Source organism: Cornus florida, unplaced genomic scaffold (assembly GCF_030987335.1).
Source record: "Cornus florida cultivar Cherokee Brave unplaced genomic scaffold, ASM3098733v1 CherokeeBrave_3.0.0_Hap2_Chr11, whole genome shotgun sequence".
Classification (NCBI taxonomy): domain Eukaryota; kingdom Viridiplantae; phylum Streptophyta; class Magnoliopsida; order Cornales; family Cornaceae; genus Cornus; species Cornus florida.
In genome coordinates, this window is record NW_026775581.1 from 72,862,448 (window position 1) to 72,877,340 (window position 14,893).

The 14,893-nt window shown below is 33.2% G+C and overlaps 1 protein-coding gene across 1 annotated transcript; it reads right to left on the bottom strand.

Annotated features, from left to right (window-relative positions):
• Positions 1-4,652: 4,652 nt before the first annotated feature.
• Positions 4,653-6,438, bottom strand: LOC132283934 (F-box/kelch-repeat protein SKIP25). The gene has a single exon (XM_059785979.1). The coding sequence runs from the start codon at positions 6,350-6,352 to the stop codon at positions 5,159-5,161; it is 1,194 nt and encodes a 397-aa protein (XP_059641962.1). The 5' UTR covers positions 6,353-6,438; the 3' UTR covers positions 4,653-5,158.
• Positions 6,439-14,893: the final 8,455 nt, after the last annotated feature.

Below are 14,893 nucleotides of genomic sequence, written 5' to 3' on the forward strand. Positions count from 1 at the left end.
TTTTTTTGTTCAATTGTGTTGAAAAAAAAAAAAAAAAAAAAAAAAAAGGAACCAAAAAAACTCAAAAATTAGGTTTCTGGATTTTTTTTCCAACCAAACATGCCCTTAACCCAATTCTGGGCTAAGGGCTATAGTGATTTGGGCTTTAAACAATTTTTTTTAAAAAAAATAGGAAGGTCCGCACAAGACGGGCCCAAATTCTCTAAAATCTACGCGATTGGGCTTGCTCTTACATGATCAATTTTTAAGACTCGGGTCCTCTCCACATCAACAATGCATCATTTCAGCTTGAGAAGTACTTCTATGATGATGATCCAAGGGAGGGCGAAGCTGGGCTTCAGCCCATCATAAAAAAAAAAAAAAAAAAAAATTTTACCATATTACTTTAAGTCCAGTCCAAAAAAAAAAAAAAAAAAAAAAAAAAAAAAAAAAAATGTAGTAATGATAATCTAGTCTAAAGTTAGCCCACCCATTTAGAAAGTTTGGAACCGCCGAAGTCAAAACCCTAAAAGCTAATATGTTTTAAGTATAGTCACATGCTACAACACAGTTAGGTGCACCTTTCAAGTCAAATAACACTAAAAACTCATATTGTTTAGAGTCTACAACGTAACTTTTAAGGTAAGCAAAAGCACTCAAGTACACTCTTAAAAGTTAAAGGACTACCTTTGTTTGGTTGGTCTAAACTCAAGCCCACTAACATAAAGTTGGATTCGTACATCTAAAGTCCAACTTCTTCAACTCGTGAGTGTCTGTACCCTTAGATCCATGAGTACTACACCTCACTTTCTTAAAGCGCATCAATCCACGTAAATAATCTAATAGTGACCACCAGTTAGGCATAATTAACTTCTTTCAATCGATAGGTTGTTGTTGAAATTTAAATTTTACCTTTATTACACAAAAGCATATCACAACACATTAACACCAATATATACATATTTCACACAAAACACAATATTTTACATCATTCATCTAATTCTTAGGTTAGGTCTATGGCCGAAGAGAGATATTTTAACTATTATAAATCAAGGAATAAAATATATAACCAGATATCAAAACTTCAGTCACTCACGCATCATCTCTTTTAAAAATGTACATATTCTATCATCTCCTCACAACACTCACTATTAAACCCCTTGTATCTTTTCTCTTCTGTCTCTACAACTTTCAATCCATCTCTATTTTATAGAGTCTTTAAACCCAATTCTTTGTTTTACAAGTATTCCACAACTTGCCTACAATGAGTTACCATATGAGTCTTCAACTCTAAAATAATAGGCACAACTTCTTTCCAGTGGCGGAGCCAGGATTGCAAAGTAGGGGGGGTTAAAAATTATTAAACCTATGATTACTTAGTGTGTCATCCATGCTCTAAATACATAATTATCATGCATCAGTTATTCAATTAAACCTAATAATCTACAACCTTCTAATACATTTACACTTCCAAACTCTAACGTATTTTCACAGTCAAGAATTAATTAAAGTTTGCTTCATACAAGTATTAAAACAAACAACTATAAGAATGCAAGATATATATGTTCCTTATTAATAAATTCACATTAGAAAGTAAGACCTATGTGCTCCGCCCCTAACTAATTATTAATCCATTATATAGTAAATTACCCAATTTAATAAGAAATTATCAAATCATCAACAAAGCCCTTTTTTTATTTTTTATTTATTTTTTATTTTTTTACAAAAATAAAATTCAATATTTCACTGGATTAACAATAATAATCCATGACATCCATCCACCTATGCCTTAGTGCCTTAAACACAAAGAGTTTAGGTTTTCTTCCATAGATTGACAATGTGTTTGATTTACTGGGCTGGGCCCTATTATATTTTATTATAGTTTATTTTGTGATTGAGCATGTCTATGACTTGTGAGCTTGCTCATATTTAAGGCTTGACCTTTGTAAATTTTATAACTCTTTTTATTTATAGAAATACTATGGATTGGGCTGGGCTGATAGGAGGAGGAAGAGTAATACATGAGCTTATAGGAACAATAGTACTATTTTTTTTTTTTCAATTGAACCTGGGCTATAGTCCAAGTTAACCCATTACTAGTTCCTCCCTTGCTTCTTTCCCAAATCTTCAACATTTTCTTATGTTTTCTGACTTCCAAAACCGATTAATTAGGAAGCTAATTCTCCCACATATCAGGCAAGCGCAACCAGTTACGCTAAAATGCAACCAGTTCTGCTACTTTGAAACATCGATTCAACCATTCTGCTCAAACTCAACTAATTTTGCTAAAACTCACCCAGTTACGTTCTTCCATAATAAATTTCTCTAGGTGAATTTTGAGCCATGCACTACTCTAACACTATTAAAGAATTGCCCCCACTGAATAATTGAACCTTAGTTGACTCACTCCTACACGTCTTTAGATATTCATTAGAAAATAAGCATGGCAGTTTTGCAAATAAAAAAAAAAAAAAAAAAATTTGATATGAAATCAACCTTTCTAATTTAGAAAATTAAATCCATGTTTTCTAGATGATAATTTCGAGTAAAATAATTTACAAAAGGGTAGCAATTTGGTTTATGTGTTATGTTTGTCTTATCAAGATATGAGTATTCTGCTCTATGAATCGACATGAATATGATATAATTATTATTCATGTTATTCCTTTCGAACATGACATGATTATTTAACTAGAAACATGACACCATCTGCATAACTTGTTTCATAAATGGATTTATACCTAAAACGACACGACAAAACATGTTTAATTAAAATTTTATACTATTAGGGTTATTTCTAAGATGAGTACCGCAAGTTTATCAGAGACATTTAATTAAACAAATCATTTCAAACCCAAACATGACATGTTTATCTAACATGTTTGGTTAAACAAGCATAATTGAGATTCGTTATTGGGTCAAATGAGAATATAACGTTTTTAGTTATACGGGTATAATCAGGTTATAAATGGGTTGACGATTAGCCACATTTACATGCAGTGTTAATTTTAGTTGAATAAATTATGATTTGAATACCATTGAGCCAAATCCAAATACATTAGCACTCATTTCATATTATCTTAAGTAATGTCACCCCTTAGGGAGCATGAATACTTTACTTAGGGTGCCGTGATGATATCACATACTCGGATATTTTTTGGTTGGATACGGCATGAATATAGAAATGATGCTTTTTAGACACTTTTAAGATACGATATGATGATTTTATAATTATTTTTTTAAAAAAGTAAAATTAATTTTCAAAAACCACATTTATAATTTGAGACGAAAAGAGTAAAATACTTATCCATCTAGATAATTGTGGCCAATTTTCAAGATACACAAATATTTTAGAACGAATATGCCATATTCTTGTCACGTGGTTCCTAGCCCCTAGGGACTAAGGGTCAGTTTGGTAGAGTAGAAAAGGGAGGAAAGGGAAGGGAAGGTGATGGAGGGGGATTAAAAATGTGTGTTTGGCAAAAATTGTTGAAAGGAAAGGGAAGTGAAGGGAAGGGTTTGGAGGGTTAGCTTGTGCCTTCAACAGTAGATTTCTTAACCTCCCAAAAATGGGAGGAAATGAAGGGAAAGGGAAGGAGAGGCTTGATGGGTGATTTCAGATGCCAATTTTACCCTAAGATTGGAGAGAGAGAGAGAGACCGCCGGTGATTGAAGCTTGGAACGGCGACCCGAACTGGAATAGCAGCCATGGAAACTGAAGGATATGGGTTTTGGATTTTTTGAACAATCTGAAATGATACATCGATACGGGTTTGAACTTTTGATTCTTGCAAACAGATAGATAAACTGGAAATATATGGGTTTTGAATTTCTGATTCTTGTAGAGAGAGAGAGAGAGAGGAGAGAGAGGCCAAGTTCAGTGTTGAGAAGGAGTTGCAGAGATGGAGCGAGATTGGGGAGGCTTTGCCCTATTTTTTTATTTTTCTTTTCTTATGGCCTCAAGTTAAAGAATTTATATATATATATATATATATATATATATATATATAAAAAATAGAGATGGAGGATTAGGGAGGCTGAAATGATTTGCCCTAATTTTTATTTATTTATTATTATTATTTTTTTTTGGCAAGTACATGAAACTATATATATATATAATATATATATAATATATAAATATAAATGGGTATAATAGTCCATATGTTAAAATAATTTCCTTCCATTTCTTTTTCTTTCTTTTTCTTTTCCTTCGTTAATCAATCAAACGCAATGGAGGTTTAAAATTATCCTTCCTTTTCCTTCCCTTCCCTTTCTCTCGTGACTAATGTTATCCTTCCCCTTCAAACCCACCGTACCAAACAAAACCTAAGTCTTACATAGAAAGGGCTATGTTACCGTGAGTTTGCGAGCGTTAGCTGTTAATTGAAGAAGGTGCTCTGAATCTTATTCTTCTTCCTCGTTTATATATATATATACTGTAAGGCTTACAAAAAGGTACTTTCTAACATTTACAGTACAACCGACATAAGTTTGTCCGGCCTAGCCAACTTTTAGAATTCAAGAGTTTGGGTAAATCTGGTAATTAATTACAAGCCCTGCGTTTCGAACTTTTTCTTTCAGCCACTCAACCACAGGCCACAACTTTTTCTTTCACCCAAAGTCAACCTCTTCATGTCATTTACAAACAGCAATTATCAAATACTCGTACAAAGTAACAAATATAATTCTTAAAAACAGCAATCCCTTCTTCACATCATCAGATTTGATTGACTATCAAATAGATCAACACTATATATACATATATATATATATATATATATATCAACAGTATATATGTATGACCGTATATTGCAAGTATCCGGTAAACAAATATACAACTTTCCAGAGTCATGAGCAAACCTATGACACCAATGCTATGCCAAAAGTTAGAATATATATTTTTTTGATTTTGTCTTGAATCAAATACACAAACGGGTTGGGTCTTCCCTGATTGATTGGAACATACCCTGAATTTGGAGCTTCTGAAAACTTCCATGGATAGCTCTTGGAGATGGCGGAAAATTCTTGAACTAATTACAATTTCATCCCTATACGTGCCACCATTACATGGATGAGGTTTAGAAAAACTAGAAAGCCATGTTTGGAAGCCAATTCCATACTCCAATTTCAATTCCAATATTCCGTGCTCTAACATTACTACCATGTACTCCCAAATTCATTACATGAGTGTTTGAAAATCTGGTTGGTTGATCCTGGGCAGGACATGAACCGCCAGAGTTTCAAACCCAGGTGGCGTATCCACCACCCATAATCTAGGCGGTGACGCCACCACATCCACCACCACAATTCCACTACCGCCGCCACACGTGACACACACTCTGCCACCACCAGCAGCCATCTGCTTAGCTCCTCTCAGCTTCTCCGATTCAAACATCTCCATCCACACATCCTTCTCCGGCTCATATCTTCTAAGCACGCCCTTCGACTCATCCACCACAAATATCGTCTCCTCATCCATTGTCGCCGCCGGACCTCTCCATCCGGCCACCATCCCCGCCGGCATTTCCTCCCATTCGTCCTTTCCCACATCGTAAACCACCCCTTCTTTCGTCGCGTAGCCTCTCACATTCACCATACACAGCCTTCCTCTCCACCCAACTGCTTCAATTGCATCTCTACTCAGCTTTCCATCTCTCAGAGCACCCAATTTTTCCCACTTCAATTCAGCTCCAAAACTGTTTCTCTGATAGCAATAATTCTGATTTTTGGGTACAACCATTTTCTCTACAGACCGAGCAACCTCTTGGGTATAGTGGGACCCAATCCCACTGGCCACGTAGATTTCGCCGCTGTAGCTTCCGGCGGCGCACCACCGGCGCGGGGCGGCGAGTGGTGGCCCGAAGACCCACTTGTTGGAAATAGGGTTGAAGATGAGGGGGCGAGGGAGGGCCGGGAGGAAGTGGTCGGCCGTGGCGGCGAGGAGGATGAGGTGGCCGGAAACCGCCACAGATTGGATGGGGAGGTTGCGGGAGATGAAGGAAGGGTGGCGGAGGAGGAGGTGAAGCGGCGGATCAGGCGGTGGTGGAGGGAGGGAATGCCATTTTGACGAGATCGGATCGAAGGAGAAGAAGTTGATAGAGTTTGAATTTTGGGTTGTTTGGTCTGATAGAAAGAGAGCGTAAAGAGAGAGAAAAGGAGGGAAAGAGGGGGAATAGATGAGGCGACGCCATGAGCGGCAGACGGAGTAGAGAAGGGAAGGGGGAAGAGGAGAGAGGCAGAGTTGGGCGATGTGATCGGGGAGTCCAGGTAGAAGAGGCTGGTGGTAGTCTTTTCCAGTGAGTTTGCGGCGTTTCACGGCGGATCCGGTGGTGGTTATGGAAGTTGAACCAGTAGTTTTAGGTATGGGACTCATTGGGGAAGATGGTTTTCAAGGGTTGGGATGGAGTTTAGATTTCTTCTTCTCCGGGCAATAAATGGCAAAAGTTGGTAATGAATATAATATGCAAATAATATATATATATAGTCATTTAATCATACCGGCAATATATGGTAAAAGTCAAGTATAATATATTTAGTCATTTATTCAATTAATTTTTTTCTGGAAATTTTCACAATCCTTCTTAACCATGCAACCCTATTTATTTATTAAAGTAAATGCACACACGGTTTTTTGTTTAGGCTCGGTTCAAACCTTTCCTCTCTGTTTTTGAGAATGGAAAGATTACACGATTAGGATAAAGAAACTTATTTTGGTTAAAAGACTGAAATATCCTTTTATATTATATAAATTTTTTAACACAACAAGCCGACTCTGAATATAATGTTTTAACTTCAATTTAGGCTTGAGTTGATAAGACCATGTTTAAGTTGGTTGGGTTTGCCAAATTAGACTCAAGATGTTCCGGTTATACTTTAGTTGGACGAATCAACTTTAATTAGACTGTGTTCAACATTCAAGTTGGATCAACTTCATATTGACTTGGGATATGTCAATACCTTAATCCTACTTGAGTGACAAAAAATTGTTGTCCAAACCTATCCAAAATGTAGGTCGGGTTTGGATTGAAATAGCCATGGTGGGGCCTACACATGTGATACAATCAACTCTCACTTGCCATAACTCTCGATTTATCAGTTGTCTTGTTGATAAAATCATGTTTAAGTTGGTTGGGTTTGTCAAATTAGACTCAAGTTTTTTCGATTATATTCAAGTAGGATGAATTAAACTCAGTTAAACTGTGTTGAACGTTGAAGTCAACTTAGTATTGGCTTCGTTTGTCAATACCGCTATTAAGTTTCAACCTGAGTAACAAAAGGTGTTGTCCAAACCTATCCAAAAATGTGTGTAGGGTTCGAATCCACACAACTTTGGTCTGACGCACATGTGAGACAACTTACTCCCAATCGTCAATATTATCACTTCGATCTCTATATATACATATATATTTATATATGCAAAGAATTAAATACGGAATTACAACACCTTTTATTTGACATTTAACATTTAACATTTATAATTTATTTTTAAAAGTTTTTAGTACTTAATTTTTAATTTAGCAAGCAATTTAAGGCATTCTTGATTTGTTATTCAGAAAAAAATTCTCAAGAACTCAAAAAAGAGAAAATTGTTTTCAAATTCTTTCAAAACTATTAATCAATAAGATTTTTGAACAACTTTTAAAATTTTAAAAATTAGAAAATTGTGAAAAACTGAACCAAATAAGCCCATAACTTCTTAACATGTGATGACTCGCCTCCTCCGATACTGGTGAGAGACAGAGACAAGAAATTTAAGTTAAAAATGAAGTACCCACTCCCGAAGCTCATTCAAGTATACAAACCCTAATGCGTACCAGTGAACTTCCCAACTGAATCCAACTTAATGCTTTGTGATAGCATTTTGCAAATGTCATTAATAATAAAAGTTTGGCAACTTTTGAGTGTCCCTCAAGGCGAGGCCAATTTAAAGCTCTGGTCCCTTACTCAATGTATTGACCACCCTAAATTACTTATGGAGAATACGTACAACTATTTGACATGTTCATGTGTTCCCCCTTTTGTCTTGCCAATCATAAAATCAAATAATTAAATCAAAACATAATAAACAAAGCCATGTTGGTTTAAATCCTTTTTAGAAAATTACTTTCTTTTTTTTTCCCTTAAAATGTTTGAGCCATATATTATCATTCCCTAAATCAAATATGAAGACTACCAACAAAATCTTTTAAAGATGCCATATTGGTTAAGTTTGTCGAGAGGGACCTGTCGTTTTTGCCTTTTTCTGGTTTTGGGGACTTGCCGTTTCTTAGGATCCAAACCAACGTGCACGTATGAGCATCACAAAGTGTCAAATATGAGATGGGGCAGTACTGTATGGGTTCAACTTGAGAAATTAATATATGTCTTGGAGAACTGAATGTGTGTGTGTGTGTGAGAGAGAGAGTGCTTGTGTGTGAGAGAGAGAGGTTTTGAGTTACCAGTGGTTCATAAAAGTAGCCTTTTTAGAAGGGATTCTGCAAAGGCCCTACCTTCCTTTTCTGTCCTTTTCTATTGTCTGTCAATTTGATCAACAAAAATCTAGCAATAAATATATATATATATATATATATATATATATATATATATATAAATGGTAAAAATTAAATTAGTAGATAGTGATTATCGAGACATCTCTCATTACTATTATAATTAATAATTAAAAATTTTATTTTTTTAATCACATCAAATTAAGCCTTAAGACTATTATCAAAGTAGAGAAATATTCGGTTGACTTTCTAATTACTCCTTATAAACATTAATATGAATTCCATTGCATGAAATTAGAATTTTAGAATTGAAAAAAAAAAATTAGTTTATTTTTTTGAGTTATTTTTCTTCCATTTCATAAATTTTAATTTTAAAATTTTAATTCTATGTAGCCAAACACACCTTGTGTTACGTGAACCTGTCCGAATTCCTTTCTATTAGTTTGGAAAGCAATAGACTATATGGTACATCACAAAAACTTAATGTAATATATTTATTAAATTTAAGTGTAACGGTATTATTTGAGTGGTAAAAAGGTTAGGTATAAAGTGCCCTCACCCCTGTTGAACTTATGTTGGATTCTCCTCTCCTCCAACTTAACTGCTAACCATTGCCAATAAAAAAATTTTTAATTTAATTTTAAAAAACCTATATACATATGTTATTGAAAGGAATACAATAAATAAAGAAACAAATTTTTAATTATAGGAATAATTTCTTTTGGCAAAATTGTAATTTATCATAAAAACAGGTTAGGGTGAGATGAATTTTCCCCATGCAAGAGGGAATCTGCTGCTCGGTTGATCAATCACAATCTTCTGGTATATTAGAGAAAGATTGAATCTTGAAAAGATACCTTTTTGAGTTTTTTTCTCTCTTTCCTTTCATTTTTTTTATTTTTATTATACACATTTTATACAAATTATATGCATGTGTGTGTATATATATAACACATATATAGAGGGGGGGAAATGGTGTATAACTAAAAGGTAGGACACGTGGGAGACATGGTGTGAAGCTGAAAAAGTTGAATTTGTCCGGTTATGAGCCGTATCAGTAGGGGTGGACCCTTAACCTCAAAGTTTTCAATGAGGAGGGATGTGTACATTGTCACGTGCCGCCCATGACGCGCTTTCGGATTTTCATTGTCAAGCCACATCAGCTTCTACGATTCTCCGCTCATTTAACACAGTATAACGCGTACTTAATACCCTTTCCTTCTCATTCACGCGGGAATGTAAATTTCACCGGTCCCACAAACCCCGTCCCGTTCCGTTCTTAACGATAAACTGATTCATGATAGAACACACCAAGTGCATGTGTTCACCAAATATTTTACTGTTTTTTTATTACAGGGTCCCACTTTTTATGTAAAAGTCTTCGGTCAAGATATTCAGTGAAGTTTTGTGGACTTAATTGTTACTCCGTATTATCTTTTATTTTAATTTGTCTAAAAACTTTGTTTAGAAATAACCGTCAATATATGTGTGATCTTTGATTTAATTTTTAAAATATATATACATAAATAGAGATATACATATATATCTATATAGATATATATATATTCATTCCTATTTAAAACTCATACTCATTGTGGAGTATTGTCAAAGATTTTATTGTCATATATATCCTTTTCCAACTTTTATCTCCTAATATATATGCAGTAAATAAACATTCCTATTCCTTTCTAGGAACAATTTTCCCGTTCACAACTTATGCTGCTGTGTAAAGAAGCTGTGCAGCCTGTGGTTGTCAAAGAAAGTGAGAAACAATAATAAAAAAAGCTTAAGGTATATTTGGAAACCGATTTTGTTTGTGTTTTTGTGTTGATATTATATCATATGGTGAAATAAAACACCCCAACAGGTTTGGTAATTTTTGTTGTCATTTGAATGGTAAGTCGTTGTTATCGAAAAGACCTTCAAATGGGAAACAAAATTTTGATGGTTCTTTACTATTTTTTGCACTGTAGCAAAAATATTGTAGCAATGAATGGTACCAAACAAACAAAAGAAACCTATGTGGCTTCTTTTTAAGTAGCCATTTTGTTTTTCAATCTTGTAACACTTTTTTTTTTTTTTTGACCAAACATATTTTAATATTTTTGCTTCAAAAAATCTTATAACAAAAGAATTAAATGAAAGTAAATATAAACAGTAGAGGCTGCTTACCCCAAGATTGATCGATTAGTCATCATGTCTTGAATTGGGTTCAAAAGATCAACTAGATGGAATTTTTATTATTTATTACCAAACACGTAATATTATAAAGGGGGATTGGGCAAAAATGAGTGGATGGTTAGGAACACCAAGGTACACAAAGGATTAGTAACAGAGATTACCTAAGTTATCACACCTTATAATGAAACAAGAGACTGCAGTACCCGAGTTGAAGTTCTGGGAATTGGCATGAGAAGCCTAAAAGAGGAAGAACTATCCAGGATTCCCTATCTAGATTTCATGAATAACGCGAAAAGCAAGGGTTTATTGAACATAAATGAGCGGCCACACCACAATGGAGATGACCACGGTACACAAGATGAGGTGGTATGCAAATTGAATCTGTTGTGTTTGAACGCTTGAGCTAGCAGCTCAGGCTCGAAGACCTTTGAGACTCTGTGACGCAGTTTTTTTCTTGTTTGAGTTAAAAAGGAGTTCACTCATTTTGCTGTTATATAAGTAAGATTTTCTGTCTTCCTGACCATCCGGCCCACCCGTAAATACACTTAAGGTCCGTTTCGCATATACTTTGTTTTAGTCATTTTTTTTTTTTTTGGTAAAACAAAAACAGTGTTTTTGCTGTAGAAGTGTTTTGAAAAAAAAAATCGAAAGCACGTTTGAAAATGGACATTTTGTTTTTGGCCCGTGTTGCACTATTGTTTTGGTTTTGGGCCATAAACAGTTGTCATAACAAAAAAAATAATAATTTTTTGTGTTTTGATTTTGGGTCACTGTTCACGAAGTATTTTAACACTGTGTAAAATAAAATAAGGCTGCACCAAACATACTTTTGTTGCCAAAATTGATACTGTAGCATCTCAAAAACAAAAACAGTATAAACTAAATATATGCCAAACGGGGCTTAGCAACAAAAATGTTGTTTCAATGAAAACAGAACGTAAAACGAAAACCGTTGTGAAATGGGCCCTTAATGGCAAGACGAAGAAAGGGAATTGCTTTCTATTGGCCCGAATGCTTAAGGGATGAACCAACATAGCCAATTGTTTGAAACTCGTAGCAACTGATACAGACAGTTGCTTAACGGTCTTTTGATTGCCAATCTTGGGCTGTAGCAACTGTATAGGAATTGAATTCTATTGGGCTGGGCTTTAGCTTATTATTGTCGCACTATTCTGTTACTGGGTTGCTAATTGCCTTGGGTTTTGGTATTTGTGCTTTGGGACTCTCCTATTATTTGGGTCTTTATAAATTTACACATATTATTATGTTAATATTCTTGCACGAAATTTTTTATGAAAAATGAAGGTGAAAGAAAGGAAATCATGTATTAGTTAGCAGAATTCTTTTTTATGAAAGTTATGGGAAAATATTATTTTCTTAGTTTTGATAACATAAAAAGAAAAAGAAAATGATTCTACTAACCAAAAATACTCTTATTATTTTAAATAGTAAAAAAAAAAAAATATGTTAGATGAATATTATTTATACTTAATTATTTATTTTAGTACGAAAATTGTGAAATATAGAATAGAATAGTATGTGATATCATAATACAATTTTTTACATCCTCCTCTCTCTCTCTCTCTATATATATATATTCACTTGTTCTTATATAGACTTGAATTTTCAATCTTTTATTTTTTAAGCTAAGAAAAATGGTAAAGTGGACAATTTAAGTTCAGGTATTTATTTTCTTCTTATTTTAGTTTTATTTTTGTTATTTATTATTTATTTGTAAATGATGTAATTGGATACTATATATATATAATTAAAGTAATGGATAATGTTTGATGTTAGGTATGAAACGAATTGTATTAAGATATTGTAGACTAGTTTCACCAAATAATTTTGCTATCAACAAATAGTTATGTCTATATATATATAATAACTCTTAATCATTATCAATTATAGAAAAAAAAAATAATATCTTACTTATTTGAGACCTTTTGAAAAAAAATTACTCAATAATGAAAGGAAAAAATAAATTAATTTTGAATGCACACATAAAAATACAAATAATTAAATTAGTAATACATGATTGTATAAACAAACAATTTACAGAAGAAAGAAACTCTCATTTTCAATAAAAAAAAAAAAGACAAATAACATAGGTATAATAGAAAAGTAATATATAAAGTGCATAACTTTAACGGGAAAGTGAATTTTCGTGTGTTTTATGCACGTAAATTTTTAAGAATTTTTTTTCAGATGCGGGAATTCTACTTTCTTGAAAACTTTCATTTCCCCTGTAACCAAACTTTCAAAAAGTTAGCAAACGGACCCTTCGGAAAACAAAAAAAATACTAATAATAAAAATAAGAAGGTGCAAATTAGAGTTTAATGATGTCATACCGCAAATAAGGTGTTTGGTGCACAATTTTCATATAACGGTTATATGCATGCTTAATATGTGGGAACAAATTAAGAGTTTTGGCTAGAAAGATAAGAAATAATTTCAATTTTTAAAAAGCTTTGTTTTTTTACTTAAAAAGTATTTTCAAAAGCCTAAAAGAAAAAAGAAAAAAAAAATCCAAAATATTTTCTCAGAATTTTAGCCAAATAGCTAGAGATCAAAAAAGATATATATATATATATATATATATTATATGTAATAAGTTTTAAAAACATTTTCCTTTTAAAAATGTATTTGTCATTTTGAATAGTGACCAAACAATAAAAATGTTTTTTAAATAATATTTTACGCGAAATCCTAAGAAACAATAAATTCACATACTTTGCAAATAGATTTTCGATCAAAGTGGGACATGACAAGTTTAACCTAGGGTTTAGATTTGGACCTGGATCAAACTCAAAATTTCTCTTAGCTTATGTTTGATATAATGGAAAAGAAAATAAATGATAACATTAGTTAGGAGAGAAAAGAAAAGAAAGAGAAGGAGTGGCTTGTGTTAATCATGTATTGTATTTAGTTGATTAACGAAAGAAGAAAAAAAAAAAAGAAGAAGAAAGAATTGATAGTAATCATATTTGGGGAAAAAAAGAAAAGAAAATGATACTATTTAATGAATTTACTTGCACCTTTTCTTTTTTTCTTTTTTTAAGTTTAGTCTTTAAAAAAAATACTAACAATAAGGACAAAATGGATGTTAGAATTTTTTTATTAAACTTTATAGCAAGGGACGGTCCCCGAACATTGGGGGAAAATCAGCTCCAGTCGCACAGTGCACAATTTCCTCCATTTTGGAATGAGTGGATGACAAATGGCCACGTCACTTAAAAAAGTGGGTTAAAAAAAGTAAATGCACACTGTTGAAGTTGTATTAAATGTGTGTAATAATATTGTATATTTGTATAGTAATACAGTATAGGTTATATTTATACGGCATATTGTCCATTTAGCCCTTACTTATTGAATGGAATTGTCCATTTAGCCCCTAGCCCTTACTTTACAGAATTTGTAAATAATGCAAAGAAGATAAAGAAGGAAGAAGGTCTGCGTGGGTTTGGGAAGAAGAAAGAAAGAAGAAGGTTTACGTGGGAAAAAGGTGCTTTGTTGCGTGAAGAAGGTCTGTGTGGGTCTGCGAAGAAGAAAGAAGGAAGAAGGTCCTGTGTTGGCCTTTTTTTAGTTTAAGAAAACCGTAACCTCTTTTGTGTGTCTGACGCTTGGGTCTGTGAAGAAAACCATCGCTACATTGAAGAAAACCCTAACTTCTCTTTCCAAATAGAAGCCGGAAGAAGCGATTATTCTATAAATGAACCCAAATTTTGGTTGCTAAACCTAAGCAGGTACAAATAATCATATTTGATTTTGAAATGAATCATCTTATTTCCATAAGAACTAAATGCCAGAAACAAATATAATTAGTAAGAATATATAGACACATTTTTGATAAGAAACCCTAACCTTTCTTTCCAAATAGAATCTGGAAGTTGTGATTGTTCTATGAATGAACCTAAAATTTTGTTGCTAAACCTAAGCAGGTATCAATCATAATTAACAAATATAATTAGTAAAAATATATAGACACATTTTTGGTAAGAAACCCAGAGTGTTACAATGTTAAGAAAATGTTTGGTTGTTGGGCTTGTATTGCAACGTTTTCCTAAGTTGCATCCCAAATTCTTCCTAATAAGCATTCCAAATTCATCCTTATCTGCATTCCAATATTTTTGTAAAGTGAGTCACAACATTTTTCTAATGTACATCATAACATTTTCGTAATATAAATCCAAAAATATTTGTAAATTGTAACCTAACATTTTCCTCTGAAAAAAACCCTAACCTC

Excerpts from the sequence above, each read along its gene's own strand:
- LOC132283934 (XM_059785979.1), bottom strand. The coding sequence starts at position 6,352 with ATGAGTCCCATACCTAAAACTACTGGTTCAACTTCCATAACCACCACC.